This window comes from Melanaphis sacchari, unplaced genomic scaffold (genome assembly GCF_002803265.2).
Source record: "Melanaphis sacchari strain LSU unplaced genomic scaffold, SCAv2.0 Contig24_pilon_pilon, whole genome shotgun sequence".
Taxonomy (NCBI): domain Eukaryota; kingdom Metazoa; phylum Arthropoda; class Insecta; order Hemiptera; family Aphididae; genus Melanaphis; species Melanaphis sacchari.
The window spans coordinates 1,120,312-1,139,363 of NW_020271125.1; the positions used below are offsets into that span (position 1 = coordinate 1,120,312).

The 19,052-nt window shown below is 32.4% G+C and overlaps 2 protein-coding genes across 2 annotated transcripts; one reads left to right on the plus strand and one right to left on the minus strand.

Annotated features, from left to right (window-relative positions):
• The first annotated feature begins 373 nt into the window (after positions 1-373).
• LOC112594982 lies at positions 374-11,666 on the plus strand. The gene is given in 5 exon segments (XM_025340036.1): positions 374-580; positions 1,516-1,873; positions 4,061-5,819; positions 8,703-10,294; positions 10,296-11,666. Coding segments are annotated over 5 exon segments (4,101 nt in total). The 5' UTR covers positions 374-567; the 3' UTR covers positions 10,675-11,666.
• Positions 11,667-11,925: 259 nt separating this feature from the next.
• On the minus strand, positions 11,926-14,726 carry LOC112594983 (negative elongation factor E). Its single transcript, XM_025340037.1, has 6 exons — positions 14,406-14,726; positions 14,010-14,333; positions 13,740-13,942; positions 13,623-13,677; positions 13,457-13,559; positions 11,926-12,058 (listed from the first exon to the last, which is right to left on the minus strand). Exons 1-6 carry the CDS (start codon positions 14,484-14,486, stop codon positions 11,985-11,987), a joined length of 840 nt encoding a protein of 279 aa, XP_025195822.1. The 5' UTR covers positions 14,487-14,726; the 3' UTR covers positions 11,926-11,984.
• Positions 14,727-19,052: the final 4,326 nt, after the last annotated feature.

Sequence of the window (19,052 nt, forward strand, 5' to 3'; positions counted from 1 at the left end):
CTGTTTACTTTTATATAATATATTTTTCAGAAAAATGCAATACATTTGTCCGTTCTGTTTATGAAAAGTCAATATAGAATTTTAGAATTTTGTTTGAATAACTTAATCGTTAAATCCATATCGTTATCATCTGTGTTGTTATTTTGAGGGGGGTAGACATCGAGAAATAAAACGGTGTGATTTTCATTTTCGATCGTTAACGACGGCGAGCGAAAAACTAAGTAAAAAAAAAGTGAAAAATATGGGCCACTTCGCGATATGACAAATCCAAAGGGTCGAGTTTATTTTTAATTGACGAAATTGGACGCAGCCCAAACGTGTCTGAGCGTCGGGACCACGTCGTAAACGAGCTGCATGCACGCACACAAACGGTTTTCCGCCTCCGGTGCGCGAGATCCGACTCGTGTGCGTGTCAACTTAATCGTCAAAGTCAAATGATAAGCTCTGTAAAAATACAATAAAAATAAAAACTGAAGCGCATTTGAAACGAATTAAGAATAAAGCTGTGCGAATGATACTCGTACCTAGACCCGTCATCACGTAAGCCTCATCGCGTGACGTGTGACGATGGAAGAACCAGGTTGGTACCTACTACTTAAATGTGTGTATAATACCTACGTATATCCCAAAATAATCACCGTGACTTTCTGGCAAATCAATAACTTAGACCTTATCTAGGTGTTGTCCATAACAGTATATAGATACCTAATTTATGAAAAATATAAACAAATAAATTATAGAGTTTTCTAATAGCAATCTATTGAAGAAAATAGTATTTTAATATTAGCTATATTGATGCATCACAGCTTCGCAAAGATACTTAGGGTTATATGGGACTTTTGGGACACACTGTATACACGCACATATTAACCGTATTAATACGTTAATGTTATATGATTCTGTATACCTAATATGAATAAAACTGTTTTTGTGTTCAATAATATTGTCGATTTTATAGAATAAGTACAAAACAATTGCCATATACCTATGTTTTAATTCAATGTTCTAAAGGTAAAAGGGTAAATGGCCCCGTTGCTCAAGCAAAAAATGTTTAGGGGTGTGAACATTTTTAACATATTTTTTACAGTTCTTAAATATATATTTTACAAATTTATTAAAAAAACAAGATTCTTGAAAAAAAATATTGAAAATTGCATTTTTTGTTATATTATATGAAATAAAAATAATAGAACTAATATATTTCGTAATATTCAGATTTTAGTATTTGAATTCAATGAACCAAATAAATAATTTGATTTTTAATAGTGTGGTTATCATTACTTAATTGTTTGGAATGAATATAACCTATCATATTATATGAGTACCTTATAATAGGTAAAAAATGATAGCGAAATAAGGTGTATGGTATCATCGATAGTGAAGTTTGTTAACTTACCAAATGCGGGTTTGAATTTAATCGCATTAAATTTTATTTGTCAATGGACTCGATAATTTGCTCTTCACATATTATATTTCCTTAAATTAAAATATATTTGAGTAATATTTTTATGTTAGATTCGCATAAATCAATGGCCCGTGGCAGGGACGGACCCTATTATTCGACGCTGAACCAATCGACTCTCGATAGGTCTCAGTCGACCAGGTCTACGCCGTGCAGGTCACTGTCAACCAGGTCCACACCGTGTAGGTCTACTTCACGCACATCTACCCCAGGCCGGTCTACATCGGGTAGGTCTACTTCGGGATGCAGTAGATCTACCTCGGACAGGTCGACGACACCCGAACCACCCCCTGTTCCACCAGCCACTTATCACTGGGAGGAAGTGAGGAGAAAACGGTCTGTGGGTGGGTATCCATGGACACATCTTAACAAGCCACCGTTCGATGAAAAGACTTGGGTGAAGTATGAAAGGCAAGTATACACCATCAGGCGTCAATCACGCCATTAAAGTGCATTTGCAGCTTATATTTATAATGGAAAACAAAATCAAATAAAAACTATATATCTACAGCTGGGTAATTTGTTGCATCATACTTGTCAAAATGTGTGCCAACGAATTCATCGCTATCGTCTGTTGTAGTAGGCGTTTCGTTAAAAAAAAAAAAAAAACAATGCCAAATCGAAAATAAAATACGATTTTCGATAGAATTTAAAAAAAACTATATACCTATCCACGTTTAAATTATACAGTTGTTGTATATTATGCATAGCCTGTTGTAATACTCGTTAATTATATGTTATTGGTCAAGTATAATATTGTGTATAAAATCTAATGTCTAAGCTATTTTTTGATGATAATAGTAATATTGACAATAATAATATTAAAAATGACACATCAATAATCCGCTTATAAAGTGATTTTTACGAGATACTTAATAGATAAATATAATGTCCTATAATAACAATAATTATAACTATACAATATTATAATTTCCATAAATATTTCACACGATCTCCAATCCTAACACATGTGGTACGCGTTAAGTTAATGTGTTTTTTTTCGTTTATAAACATAAAACAATATATTGTTTACTATATGACCAAAGCAAATTTAAATTATATTTTTGAAACTTAAATTTATTGAATACTATTTTGTACTAAAGATGCAATAGTTTTTACACTTTTATTCGCGTTTCCTGTTTTGATATAGACTACAAAATATCAGAATATAACTGTTTTCACCGGATGTTTATGACAATAATACACGATCTAATGATATGACATATAATTATAAATGTAGTTACTATATTATAAGACAATTTTATTTTTATTTTCAAACGTATTCGTCTGTATCGAATAAACTTAATGATTCCATGTACGTACAATACATTTATGTAAATATAACGTGAGTAAACTATTTCGATTGAGATTTCGATCGATGTTTTAATCGATTTAATACCGAGTGCATTGACACTCGTGGTATTATATATATTATTAAATACCTACAGCAGACTGCGGTAAATATACCATTTGGCTATGTAAAATGACAAAAATCTCGACTATATTGGCCCAGAGATGATATTTGTTGGAACTTGGTAGTGAAAAAAAAAAAAACAAGCACTCTTCTCGTCTGAATATTCGGGTTATGCCGGACGGCCAAAACGCATTTGGCAACCGCTACGGTAATTTCGATTTTTCTCTCCGTATAATCGAGCGCGATTGTGTAGCGCGTGGCGGCGATGTCGAAACCGGGGAATGTAGCTTTACAACGATTCAGTGTAGTCCGGAAATCATTTGTAGCCGCTGGTCTTCCGACACCATTGAACAACAGATTAAATTTCCTCCAAAGATGCCAAGCACACAGTTGAATTCGTAATTACGAGTAACTTGAAAATTTGTACTGCATGATTTAATATAAGACACGCACAGACATGGGGTGAGTATAATTATAATATCATTAAATTGATGTGACTCATTTAACGACACAAAAAGAGAAAAATATTTAAAATATTTATTTATGAAGTTACTAAATTTAATATTTGGTATAAAATCGGGTCGTTATTTTTGGGCGTGTATAAATATAATTAAAAAGCATTATTTTACAGCTATTAACCTAGCGTTTTTATCCAAACTTTTTTTTTTTTTATAGCTATTCTATATTTATACGACAATCGTTACCAACACATTATATTATATTTTGTATACTATACCTAATAACAATAAAACGATGCATTTTTATTGTGATGTAGATGTATGATTTATGTTTTTTACGTTGAACATAGTACTATCGTGCGTTGGTTTATCAATTTTAAATATTTTATCATCGTTTAAATGAATAAATTAACAAAAAAATAAAAAATATTATACTGTACGAGTATATAGGTACACGACGATTCTTAACCACTACGTCTACTTTTAGCTCCGGACCAACAAACACCTATAAATAAGTTTTTGCTCTCTCACGAGAAGATTCTTGGCATGTCGAATCCACTGTCTCTGTCATTGTCGCCAAATAATAAATAAATTTAACCCTTCTGTCGTTACGCCGGATTTTTTTTCGGCGTGTGTTCACACGTGAACCAGCCATTATTTCTGGTGCAAATATTTAAAATATGTTTGGCCCGATCTGTTTTTGATAACGTTATATTTTTTTTTTAGAGATCACGTATATGAGCCCGTCACGCCAGCAGCTAACGCTGACCGGATATCTCCGCCTGTCGCGAATTCGAAAAAAGATGAAAATCGTCATTTTCTACGCATACCATTGACGGAAGAACTTGTAATGGCTGATGACACGGGTTCGGAACCCGAAAGCGATCAGCAACAACAACGACAACTACGACTAGCTAGAGAGGAAGATGACGAAGACAACGAAAATGATGATGACCAAGAAGACGATGACGAAGAGGAAAATGATGACGACGACGACGGAAATATCGATAAAAAAGTTGTACGATCCGACGAATCGACTTATGAGGGTGAAAATGAAAACTCATCTGTGGGCGATATGGAGTCTAGTAATACGCGTATGAAGGTGTTCCAACAAAAATTTAAAGTCAAAGCAGATATACTACGTACCAAGCTGCAAGGGGTAACCAAACGGAAACCTAAACAAAAAATTGTCGTAGACACGCCAAATGGCGAAAAGTCCCGCCGCAAGTTCGGCCAGTTTGCCACTTTGCCGAAAAAGTTCACGTTTAATGCACCCAAAGTGAACTTCTCTACAACCTTTGGACATTTTTCGAGAAAATCTGTGGACCCGAACGAATCTAGCACAGACGAGACCAAAAGTGGCCGAGATGAAACGAAGAGTGGTCGGTTCTCCCTGCCACGTTTTGGATTATCCAGGACGTCGTCGGAATCCCCGAAACCGACCAAATCCATGAAAATTGGTGGTTCTCGGCTGTCTATACCGAGTTTCCGGACGCGTACTTGGTCAGACGCATCAAAAATGTCGAAACCTGACAGTCCGAAATCTCGGATAATGGATTTCGGCACATATCCAAGAATATTTTCAAAACGTCGGAAAACAAACGCGGTGAACAAAGCAAAAACACCACCACCATCCTCTGACGGAATAGAGCCAGAACAAAACAATTACAAACGAAAGGACTCTTTCCATCGGCGCTTTTTTCGGACACACAAGGAGTCGACGCCCGCTCCAACGCAAGAACAGACTGCTACGCTGGCTGTGGAAGAAGAGTTAGACGAGCCTCAACTACTGGTATCCAAGGAATCGTTGGCGGAATTTGGCGACAGCGATCTACAGGAAGTGATATCGCTGAGCGACGACTGTCGATCGAAGGACACGAAAAGCTTGTCCGAACACCGATCGGGCGTGATCGAAGAAATTGATTCCGACGAGTTTTTCCTACGCGAGAAAGGTCTAAGTCGTGGAGACGTGCACATCAGCAATTACTTGTCATCAGAAATCAGAGACGTTTTTCGATCGAACCGGACACGGTCCGTGGAAGGCGTTAACAATAACGAGAGCGGCACGATTGCAAGAAACAACTGTGACTCGAGTAGTGGTATCTCCACGCCGGTGAGACCGTCGCGGACCAATTCGCTAAGGAGACCTAATCGGCAAACTACAATAGATTCGAACACTGAGCGATCGTATGTCGCCGATCGGTTTAGCACGATGCCGAAATCGTTCGGTGGCACCAGGCCGTTAAAAAAAGAAGTGGAAGAATACACTCCTGAGAATATTATCACTAGTCAGACGTTTGAACCGTCACAGAATCTAATACTACTATCGAGAGTTCCCTGGAGGACTTCCGTCAAGCACACAACTGATGCCGCTGTTACAAATATGCCGCCAAAACCACCGACCAGACAACGCCTGGCTAAGTTTTCCACATTTGACACGCGGTCGATGATTGATTTGTCCAGAAAGAGAAGCCAGTCACAAATCGTAAGTATATACTATATATATATATATACACCGTAGACCGTAGAGCACTATTTAAAATAGATAACTTTTAAATTTGTATATTGGGCGCGACCACGTTTTCTCGAACAATAAATATTTTAAAACTGAGCTTGAGTGTTATTTTACAGACTATACTGTTAACATTAATAATTGTTCACTGTGACAAAATAAAAAATCCAAAATAACGATCTAAAATATTAATTTCTGAAAACAAAATTAAAAAGTATAAGCAAATATAAATGTAAAAAATATTAAACAAATATCTCGTAAATCACTACAAAGCTACTAAAAGTTTTTATATATTATGATAAACAATATATGTATATTACTTATACATAGATATACTATTTCCTTTATACTTTTGTTAAGGTTAGCTTTTTAGTTTTTACCGACTACCAGGCGTATACATGTTTATGTATTAACTGTTAAGTAATAATACTCTATTCACCTATATATTTAACATATTTAAATGCGCGTATTTGTAAACAGTTACAATTTTATAACTTAAGATTATAAATGAAACAAGGAATATATTGGTTTTCCCATTTGATTTTTTTTTTCTGTTGTTACGTTTTATAGTAAGTTTGCTCCAATCATCTACGTTAAGGGCGGTTTCTAGTAGCATTTTTTGTAAATTTGTGCTTTGAATTTTGGATTAGATATAGGAAGTTCTCAAGATTTTTTTTTTAATAACTTGAAAGTAGAAAAATCTAACAAACAGTAATAAGAAATAGGTAATATTACATAACGCCTTTTTGACTATTCGATTTTGCTTCTTTTTTTTTAAATAACAATACTTATACTATATTGGCACTTTCTAGATATGATATAATTTTCGAAATATTTTGGCTCGATACGTAGGTACTTAGTACTGACATGTAATTTATTTTACAAAAATTAGTTCAACCTATAAATATATATTTAAGAAATTACTAATCATATTATAATTATATAAGCAAATGATACGTAATTGTGGATGGTAAAAGTATATCATTAAACTTTGAAAAAGATTAAAATTGTGGATAAATATTGTCAAATTTATTAATAATAATACTTTGATGATATAGAAATTCTGAGCGTATTAAATGTAAACTTACAATATATTTTACGAGTTATTTCAGTTAAATACTGCAGTTATAGTACACTCGCTAAGGTGTCTTAAAAAATTCTTAGAAATAGATGCCGACCCATTTATCTCTTATATTCTTTGCACATAATCGTTTTTACCGTATACAATGAAAAATCATGAAATTCGAAATTAACAAAATATATATATTATATATATTATAGTGTAGTCACACAATAGCGAATTCACTCGAAACATACTATATAGAAAAAATAAATTCTCTAGCTTTTATTTTATTCATACCAATAATGTTAGTCGTATTATTAATTTTTCTATTCTACATAAATATTATTTTATTTTCATTTTTAACGACTCTCACTCATCAAATCTTTTGTGTGATAATTTTATAAATTTTTTAATTCATTCCCATCTGTATTTTTTAATCAGTTTTATTTATGTTTACTTTTTTTTCTCAAGTCACAATCACTGTTGTTTTAGATACGATCGTCCATGATACATCTGCAGTAACATTAAATATTCTCGAAATAATCCACTTTTGGTACTTTTTGTATCTATATTTTTAAAATTCAAGTATTCAGTCGTCAATCGACTTATATTATTTTTTATCTGAAATTGTATATATTAAGAGCTTCAAAATCGTATCCATATTCGGTATTTCTTGCCGACAATGAGTCATATGTTATAAACTCATAACCATTGTTTTTTAAAACATTTTTAGGCTACTTATATATACATACAATACACATATATATAAATACACAATTAATTTCTTCGAATCGCAAAAAAAGCTGTATATTATTATTACAGCTAAAAAAATGTACCTATAATATTTATTATATAATATATGCACTTGTATACGATTATGTACTTATATAGTAGTTATTATTATTTATCGTATTGTTGTTATTTTTACTGAAATACGATTTGTCAGGAAATGTGTAAACAATTAAACACTGGAAACATAGGCTATAGCGGTAAAATCACAAGAATGTCAAAATATGCTCTTATTTCATAGTTCATACACAAATATAGGTAGATTTCTACCTATTTAGCGATTCCGTTCATACGATAAGTGCATATAATTGGCGTAACTTAACCCCAAGTATTGAATAATTAATTGGAATAAAATGGTATACTTTTACGGAAGTTTTCGATAGTATAAAATAAAAATTATAGTAATAACTAATAGATATAAAAAAAGGAAGTCGGTCGACGATATCGTAATTCGTAATACAGATGTTATAGGTTACGTAGGTTAGCGCAAATAAGAGAGGACTTAACCCCCTTTCCCCAAGTCAAAAGTAAGTATATCTGTGTAACTATGCGTTATACGATTTTTAATTTTTTATTAATATTGTGTAATTCAATCGATAGCTCTCCACTCTAACACAAGCTTACGATAGACTTAGAGAAGTTGATACATTTTTTATAAACGTATTTACGTATATAATATAATGTAAATAAATTAAAAATTTCGTTAGGTCATATTTCTCTTTAATTTATTCAGAATTTCGGTATTGTATTATTTATACAAATACATTATAAATGGCGTACCAAAAGTAGCACGTACAACTGTTGAAACGGTTGTTGAGACGTACGCGTTAGTAAAGTAAAAATTAGTTATAGGTATAAGTTACGGTTAATATATAATTTTAAGAAAATATTATGGGATCTAAAAAGTTGCAGGACTATACTCACAGCCACGGGTTACACCCTTTACACACACGGTTTAATTCATTTATTTAAATCTGACAAATTTTTTCCTCTTTCATCCCCAGGGATTCCAGCAGTCAATGAACTTTTCAGACACCGTGCCCAAAGCTCCGATGCGTCGGTCCAGGGCCTCGTTGGCCGGTTCCGAACGCGATATTTCGTCGGCCGGCGCCGACAACAACGGCGGCCGGCCTCCGTGGGCAGTCAACGGTAGCGGCGCGGGAGCGCCGACACCGCCGTTGCGCCGTTCGCGGATGTCGCTGACGTCGGACGCGGACGTGGAAGAGCGGTCTGCGACGGCCGCCGGCCACGCGGTCAGCGGTACTGCGGCCGCGAGGTCCGCGGGATCGACGCCCCCGCGACCGCCCCCGCCGCAACCGTCGACATCGGCCGCGGTCGCTGGTTACGCGACGGTGGACAAATCGGCGTCGCTGCTGATACCGCCACAGTCGCCGGTGCGTCACAGGAGGAAAAAATCGTACGACGTGATCAAGAGTCAAGAGTTCGGAGCGTTTTTCACCATACCGAGGTCGTACAGCTATTGCGACAGGAACGCTCGGCCGTCCGGGAACGCAGACGCCAGCTGCACCGCCAAACTGCCGCCGCCGTCGAGACCCGCACGCGCCTACAACACCCTGGGGGGACCGTCTCGACCCCTTCGGCGCCGGTTACCGGCCCGCGAACACGAGTACGGCGACGTGGCCGACGACGGCGGTGGCGGTCACCGCGACGGAGGCGACGACGACGGAGGCGCGGACAGGACCGACGGGACGGCCAAACCGGCGGCGGCGTTGTGCTCGGGCGACGTGATCGAGAAGATGAAACTCCGGCCTTTGCCGTCACCGCCACCGCCGCCCCGCAAGTCGAGAGCGGCCGACGACGCGGTTACGCCCGAACTTCACGGGCGCAGGAACACCGATTCGGCCCTGGTCCCTTTTTTAGATCGGCGAGAAACGTCTGTAACATCGTCTAACGATTTTTTTGCCGACGTTTCTCGCGCTCTGTTGGCGTCCGCCGCCAGAAACACCGTTGCCGCCACCGACGACGTGTCCGTGGCCGTCCAGACCGACCCGTCGCCAGACGATTACGCGGCGGACGACCGCGACGACGCGTCTTGCTGTTCGGCCGAGTCCGGAGACGGCCCGGCGACAAAGTCTGGAGGAACGACGTCTCGGCAACACCTCGCGCCGAAAACGCTGACCGCCGACCGACCTAGATCCCGGACGTCGTCCCAGGCCACCGAGTACGTTGACCGGCCGACGTCCGGCATGTCGGTGACCGCGGCAGACGACTGCAGCTGCAACGATTACGCGATGGTGTCTGACACAGCGGGCACCGTTGCGAACGGCGTCGCCGCGGTGCGAGCGCAACGCATAACCGTCGAAGAGCTACAGGTGGGCAGGATGATCGTGGCCGACATACTCGGCCAGCGGATGGCCGTCGAAGACGTGTCCGGATCGAGTCTAAAGGTCGCTCAGTTGTCCGCTGCGGTTCAGCATCCGTCTCTGCAGCAGTTGCAGCAGGACGCCGCTGCCGTCGCCGCTGTTCAAGCCGCGGCTGCGGACGACGACCTGCGCACTTTGCCGCAGGACGACAACGCGTCGGTTCAGTCCTCGCGCGTGTCGTCCATGTCTGAAGTCGATTCGGACGAGGATCGCGAGCGTGTTGGCCGCGCCCACACCACCACGTCGACGCAGCAAACCGCCGTCCTCGCCTCGTTCGACCATCGACGCCAACCACCACGACAAAAACGGCAGACCACCAGGAACCGTTGGTGCCGTCGATCTGTCCGCCGCCGACCCGTCTATCACCGAACTCAGCTGTCAGCTGTTCCGGTTGTGTCACTCGAACGTGTGCAGTCTGTTCACCAAAGTCGTCCAGCAAGTGGTTCCAGAGGACACGGAGAAGCGGCGCGACCTGCAAGCCGCCCTGTGCTTCCTGAGCATCATACTCGCAGGTCTCCTGATCTTAGGCTTTGGCAACGAGAAGACTATACACCATCACCACTGGGATTTTCAATTCCCCCCCAATCAGTAGCCACGCACCACCCATCGTGGGTTGTCGCAGTGGGTTCTACAGTTGTTGTTATTGTTATTGTTGCTAACCGATCGTTGTTTCTTTAAGTTTTGCATTTCGATATTTTAATGTTCAATTGTATAGCACGATTGTTGAAAAATATGTTTACTCTATACATAAAAACAACAGTCGTTTCTGTCATTGGCCTACCGGTAAAAGATGATTTTTAGAGCTTAAATTCAAAACACCTAACACTTTTACGATTTTCGTTTATGTACCTAACTTTTTCCTTACGATTTCGTTTTACACAATTATTTTTCAAAAATATTTTTGAAACGCATTGTTGTTTTATTTAAAAACGTTATATTTGCTATTTTTTATTGTTCGTATGAATCCGTAAACGGATTGACCGTTAAACTCAACAACGGCAATTAGAACATAAATACTATGTATGTAGGTATATCAGACTTGGTAGGAATATTAAAAAATATTTATTAATTAATTAAAATGTTTAATGATGTTCCGCTATATTATGTTTAACAGGGTAACACAAAGTGGATTAAAAACACTCTCGATTATCCTTAATGTTTAGACTAGGATTAACTTAAATAAAAATTATAGATTTGAGTAGAAATGCCAAAATGAATTCTTAAGATTTACTACTAGCAAGTATTACTAGAAGCAATTTACAGATGTCTAGTTCTACATTAGCATGTAACATTTGAAATCACAAATTGTTAATTCAATACAATAGGTATGATCAGAGAACAAAATGTCTATTACTTGGCTACAAACCAATTATCTAATGTATCTAGTCCTTTTATATACCAAATCAAAATTATCAAATCATCAAATGTTCAATTTATAAGTCATTAGACACTTCTGGCACAGATATTATTTTATTTTTTAAAGGTTTTGTTTCATTCAAGCTTTATAAGTAGATAAATGCGAAACTATAACTTTAATCTTTAATTTGTATGGTTATCTAAAGAATAAATATTTTCTAGAATCTAGATTAAAAATCTGTATTTCTGCATAAATAACTGAAATCTCAAAGTTATATTTTTTATTAAAAGCCATATGTTTGTGGTAACTACAATATTAGTTACACAACTCATTTTATGATGACAAGTTATTAAATTCATTTTTTAAGTTAACAATAATGTAATTTATAGAATAAATCAACAACACTTTTTTTTTTTTTTTTAATAAATAGTTTATAAAAGATACATTAATATAATAAATTACATAAACATATTATTTTTAGCCTTCAGTCATGACAAAAAAAAAATCTCTCTATACAATTAAAATCTAAAATAATTAAAAACAATTTATGAAAATAAATCATCATATGTCACCAGCGAACGATCATCTCGTTGATTTCCTTTTTGAGATTTATTAGTAGCTAGAATTAAAAAATAATATACATTAGTTTTGAAAATTAAAAGCTGTGTATCTTAATTATGTTGTAACCATTTAAGTTATTTGTTTATATTTTCTGAATAAAAGTATATTTTCACCGTGGGTTAAATTTTAAATAATTTTTTGGTAACAATTAAGCTGAATTCAAGAAAAGATTAGCGTAAGAGTTATATGACAAGAAATATGTTAATAAATCATATTTGATACTCTAACAGTCTAACATTTTTTAAATAAAATAGTTGTTGTACATTACAACTAGAATATGTAAAAAATATCTACATAATACATTTATATTAAAGGTTCAAAAATCTTAACCTATTAAGTATTGAATATTATAATACAATATTATTATAAGTGACTCATTTAAGTACTAATTCATTATTATATTAAACGTTTTATCTTATTCATTTATTTTTATGAATTCAATAAAAGTGAAAAAAAAAAATCTTAATTGTGATATTTTAAATGAAAATTTTAGTATTATAATTTATAATACAGAATTATTCATTGCACAAGCAGCGTAGTGCTCCCTCATTTTTTCTTTTTATAATAAATATAATATTATATTTTAATTTTTAAGTTTAGCTATGGAATATATTGTTTTAAATGATTTAGATTTTTATACCATTTAAAGAGTGTTTCATGACAATATCAACCTCATTTTTTTTTCAAATTAGAACCAAGTTATTATGTTTAACACTTAGTATAAAATAACAAGATCAAAAAAAAAATAGGTATCAATACATGATTTTAACTCCCTTTTAAATGGTATGAAAATCCAAGCATTTAAAAATATGATGCTAGTATACTTAAAATTACAAAATTCAGAATTTAAATAAATTCATCATTAAAAGATATGTTGGAGGAACATGGGAAAAGATAAGCATGGTTTATGAATCCTCAATATATTAATTAATATCAATATAAATATATATTTGTGCATTCAATTTACATAGATAATTTAATGTATTGTAATTTAAAATTAATAATTTTTTTAATTTTAAATCACACTATCTATACATTTATGGTATAATAAGCATAAGTGCTGAACAGCTAAAAGATTATTAAAAGGTATGTATATTTGATTTGCTGATTACCTAGCGACAACACTTTTTCAAGATATGGTATAATTGAAAAATCAATCTTTACTATAAAAATATATTAATTTTAATCTTCAATGAATATTTTTAATTTATTCTAATAATATTCAAATCATTGTACAAATATTTTAAAGCAAAAAAAGAATTTTTAATATTAATAATAAATATTTCTAATTAATTATCACTTTGCTTATTTAAATATACAATATGTAATATGTAGATAAATACAAATTATTTCAAATAATGAATTAAAAATTTAAGATTATTAATAAAGCGCTTACCAATAGCGTTCCATGAATTAATTCCTTTATCACCGAATTCAATAGGCTGATTTCGGGAAATTGAAACTTTTAGTTTAATACCAGATACTGTGGTAGTATTCATCTATATAAACATTAAAATTTATGAATTATAAAAATAACTTTTTAAATATTTAGAATTAATTACTTGATTTACTGCTTTCTCAGCAATATCTGGGGAGTTGAAAGTGATGAACCCTCGACTAAAATAAAATTGTTTAATGAATTAGATTTTTGAAATAAATAAAATATTATAAAACTCACTTTTTTTTCTATTTCCATTGATATGTTAATTATTGTACCAAATTTACTGAACGTAGATCTTAAAAATTCTTCAGTCATTGAACTACTTCCTCCAACAAATATAGTGATATCTTTACGAGTAGGAGTTTCAGAAACAGGTTCTGGAGAACTTGGAGCTGGTGAAGTGGTTTTAGAAGTGGAAGAAACAAAACTACTATACAAATTCTACAACCAAAAGAAGGTTTAAACAGTTAAAAACATAGGTTATTCCAAGTTATAGTATCATATATACAGAGAATTTAGTAGTCGGAGTTGCTTTTGGAGTACTATCAGGAATGACTTCAGTCTTGACTGGAGAAGCTGCTGAAAACGGTTGATAGCTACTCAAAGCCTGAGTAGTAGTCAATAATTTACGTTCCATTCCACAAGGTCTCTTAAATGACTCCTGATCTGTACGATTGGGTACTTTTTTTATCGGTCCTATAGCCCCAGACTTCAATAGTTTTTTTGCTATTTCCCTAGCGTCGCGAGCCGTTTCTTTGGGCCTTTTGGGATTGAGTACAGGCGAAGGCTCAGGCTCAGGGCGTGGTGTTTTTTGCACTTGCAATGCTTTTTTCTAGAAATAATGTTTACAAAAATTATACAATGGGAGTTGTACAACGCGACATTCGCATCTGAGTAATATTACCTTTTTTCTCAACTTCTGATACTTGTTTTGCAGCATGAGTTCTTCTTCGGTCAAATTCGTCGGAAAGTGTAAGTACACCATGTTGGCGCACTTTAATTGGATTGTTCGAATCCAATTTACAAAAAAATTGAAGCGCCAAAAGACTGTTGCGAATGGCGATTTGAAAAAAAAAAACCTTGCCGTCCGTTTATCGACGATAACAGAAAGTAAAGTAAACAATAAACATGTACGATCCACTCTAAAGCAGTGATAATGTACTATATCTTATCAAAACATTTCTAAGACCGCGATAATCACAGATCGAAATATACCACATTTCTAGTATACTGTTAAGCGAGGTGACTCGAATACCACGGTTAGATTCCGATAAACGGTAAGTAAGTAGTCTATCATGGGCAGAACGAACGTTTATCCAGTGCATTTTTTACTTGTCAATTCTGATAAGGCAGACGGTAACCGCGAATACTGCATAATTATTGTCTACACATATCTTAAAAGGGGCTTATTCGCTCACATAAAAACATGTTTTTCAGATGCAATTCAAGATTCAAGATGGATAAATAATAAGTAATAATTGTCAATATTGTCATTATAAAAGTTATAGTGACTAGTGATTAGGGATAGGTATTCAATACTAAATATCGATTACATCAGTTATATTAAAACAAGTTGTTAAACAATTATTTATTAAATATCTATTTTATACATTAATACATGTATTATGCAGGGTCGTCATTTCAGGGTTTTTTTTTTTGGTTGTGCGAGGTTTCAAGCAGGCCATTTTGAAATTTTACCAGCTCATATAAAAATCGATAACGTATAATATAATTTAGGTACATAATCCTGCTTTTAGTTATTGCGTGTACCGGTTAATTGCATCAATATAAATAAAAAAAATCAATTTAAAAAATAATGTATAAAAAATAATTAACAATAATTATAATAATTGACAGTACCTATATCAATATTAAAAAATGTCAAAATTAAAAATGAAAACCACATTTGATACGAAATCTAAGTAAAGGAATAAACTTTGAATTTTGAAACTTCGTATTCACCATTAGATGAGATGCAGAAAATAAGTATCATTAAAATATAATTTCAATGTAATAGGTTTGACTGGTTTGAGTGTTATGACTATTATGAATAAAGACTTTTAAACAGAGAAAATTCATTGGTATTATTAAATTTATCAGTTATCACGAAAAGCATTGTGTAGGATAATTTAGTTTAAAACGTTAATAACTCATTATGTTTGTGTATTGTGTTATGACACTTGTTGCATGCATTTCATTGTATTTTACATTTTACGTCATTTTACTAACAAATTACTTTCATATGAAATTCAAAAGTCAAAACTTTAATTGCATAAATACCAGTAAACACTGCATTCGATAAAATATTTTTTTGAAAGTTTTTATTTTCATTATGATATTGTCAGAATTACGTACATGTTTCTTACCGTTTCATTGTTCTTTAGTCTTAAATGTGAAAAAGTGTTTTGTGAATTTCAAATTTAGATTTAAATATTTAGAAAAACGCTGCCCTTTGTGAACTAAAGAAAAATAATTGAATAATTAAATTCTTACCTAAATTTTATATTCACAAGACACTCCTTTCCTTTTAAAATTAAGCAATAATAAAACGGCAAGAAATATGTATTTTTAGAAATATTATAGTGAAAATAAGGATTTTCAAAAAAATGTTTGTTACGAATATAATGTTTGATATATTATCATTATTCATGCATTTTTAGTTTTCAATTTCGTATGAAGATTCTTTTCTGGCAAATTTACTTAAAATTAAAACATTTATATTGTATATGGAAGTTATCAGTAATAGGTTTCCCTAACCTAATATCAATTTAAAAAAATAATTTTTAATATTTTTTTTTTTTACACCTAAAACATACTTTTATGAAGATTTTAACTTTATTTTGGTACGTCTCTCTATTCTTGTGATAAAGTTAATACGCAAAATGTTCCAAATCACGTATTGTTTAATAATACTTCACATGTTTAATATTACCCTTATAAAACGTGTACAAAAATTTTATCAAATAGGATACCTATATCAGTAATCTTAAAAGGAATTACTTATTATTTATATGCAATCCATTACTTTACTTTTTTTTTCAAAGTGCCTTTTCTTATTTTAACCTAGCCGTCGTCTAGATTGGACACTCTGACATTGCAAGGAAAATGTATTCTAACATTTATGGATTATATAATGTACTATATATCATAGCATAGGCTAAAATATAAAATATGCAAATCTACATATTACACAATTAAAAGCATTGAGTATGGTATACTTAAAATAGTTCTTTTAATAGATTCAATAGATTTTTTATTTTAGTCTATATGGTTATAAATCATATTAATAATTTTACTCCTTAAACCCCGTTTTTATGGTGTCTTTTATTTTGCCTTCGAAATTTACGATTACTTATATTTAGATAATATATCCTTCCATTGAAAATTTTTGGGGATATCAGTATATTGTAGTATTACTTGTCTACAACATACTAGTTGTGTTTATTATTGTCTTAGGTTGTTTATGAATAATCCTTAGTAGGATCTTTTTCATGAACCATATTGTAAATAAATTGTGATAATAATTTATTTAGGTTTTTTTATGCATGTTGATGGAGTAAGGAATTTTAATCAGGATGAATTCTGTTTTACAGATTAATTGTATTTTTTTTTTTTTTATTGACTTAATTTTGTAATGTATAATAAAAATAAATTTTACACAATTTATAAAAAATTAAAGTCTATTACTATAAATAGAAAAAACCATAAATCTTGTACAGTATTATAAAAAAAAAAAATTAAAAATTTAACTGATCAATAATTTCTAACATATTTTAGACTATTAAATTTGGAGTGGGTATAAATATATTTGTTATAATTATAAGTTGTAGTTTTTATGTTTAAATCATAATTGATTAGATATACATTGATAATATATAACATTAAATATAGCAGTTATTTACAATGCTAATATACTATTTTTATTAAACACAGAAATAAAATACGAGTACTTAAATTAGTATAATGGTCTACTAAAATATTTTATAATATATTTATTTATGAATTTAATTCATACATAAGCTAAAAATAAAATATAGATAATATATATTATTGAAGTTTTTAAAAATATAATAATGTTGTAATGTATACCTATAATTAGTTAATAATAATAAACATGATCTACATTGAATCATTGATAAAAAATACGCCAAAATATATTTTTTAAATTTAGTTTTACGATTTAACTATAACAAAAATTTATTTCAGTCAACATATTATATTTATAAATACTTATTTTTAATATTTTTATTAAAACAATTATAAATGTAAGACTTTATATTCATTTAAAAATATTAAATAAGCCTACATTTCTAGATTTGTATCTATAAAAAACATAATTTTTTTATAAGATCGTGGGTACAAACCGTTTTCTTATCGGTGTTTCGATCACTATTTTAAGTTTATTACACAAGGCACTTATTTTTTTTTTTAAACTAAATGTTATAATATTATGTTATTATATTAAAGTAGGTAATTAAAACAAATAATGTTCAGTCACTTATAAAATTTAATATTACTTAACTCATATAAATAATATATATTTGACTCTTTTAAATTATTATTTAAAAGTTAGATACATCTGTAGATATTGGTAACTCATTCTTTGTTTAACTTGAACCGTAAAGCTAAATAATAAGAAAAAAACTTGAACTATATTTTTTATTTAATTATTTATTTATTATTAAGTAGGTACTTACTTTTGTATTTGGTTATTATTATTTTATATGTACCTAATTGTGTCTCTATATTGTATAATTCCAAAATCACAAATTATATTAAGGGTATATAGTAATTGTAGTAATTAGATAAAAAGCTGATATATATATATATATAATATAATATAATATATCTATATATTTATATATTTAATATCTAGTGGTAATATATTAATTTATATATTAATTACAACTATAATTTACTAGAGTATTTTAATGTGTACTTAATACTTTTTTTAGTATATTGTATAATATGTATACATGACAATGCTCCTAATTTTCGATGACAGTAAAACGCGATAGTTACATTTGTGAAGGCTATTAACTAATACTATGATAGTAAAACATTATGACTGTAAACATAGACATAATTCATTAGCCCTTCAGTTTTGGGGGATCAAGTCGCACTTGAAATTATTTTTTTGTTCACTAATTAACCAATTTATGTAATATTACAATTTACAAATATACTTTAAAATTCCTAGATTTTTATGTACTTTTTAAAATTCACTAAAGCAGAATAATCTAAAAACACAAATATCGTTGTGTGAATCCTGCCTATTGCCGACCTTCAGTATAATGAATAGCTAAAAGTACCTACTACCTATATTAACTATTTTACTACTTATAGATTTTTTATTATTCAAAATCAAATAAAAATAAAATTGTAAGTAGATATCTATATATAGTTCGTCGACGAAATGTTATTATATCTAAAAATTAACCATAAAAACATATTATGAATGAACAATAATAAAAAAAAACTTTTTATTGGATAGTGGGTATATTTATATCCAAGATATATAGTAGATATATTTTCTTAAATGTAAAAAATA

What these genes read in the sequence shown, in the direction of transcription:
- LOC112594983 (XM_025340037.1), bottom strand. Translation starts at nt 14,486, where the DNA reads ATGGTGTACTTACACTTTCCGACGAATTTGACCGAAGAAGAACTCATG. An exon ending in CTCCGACTACTAAATTCTCT is followed by an intron (nt 13,943 to 14,009) that starts GTATATATGATA and finishes TTTTGGTTGTAG; the next exon opens with AATTTGTATAGTAGTTTTGT. An exon ending in TCAATGGAAATAGAAAAAAA is followed by an intron (nt 13,678 to 13,739) that starts AGTGAGTTTTAT and finishes ATTTTATTTTAG; the next exon opens with TCGAGGGTTCATCACTTTCA.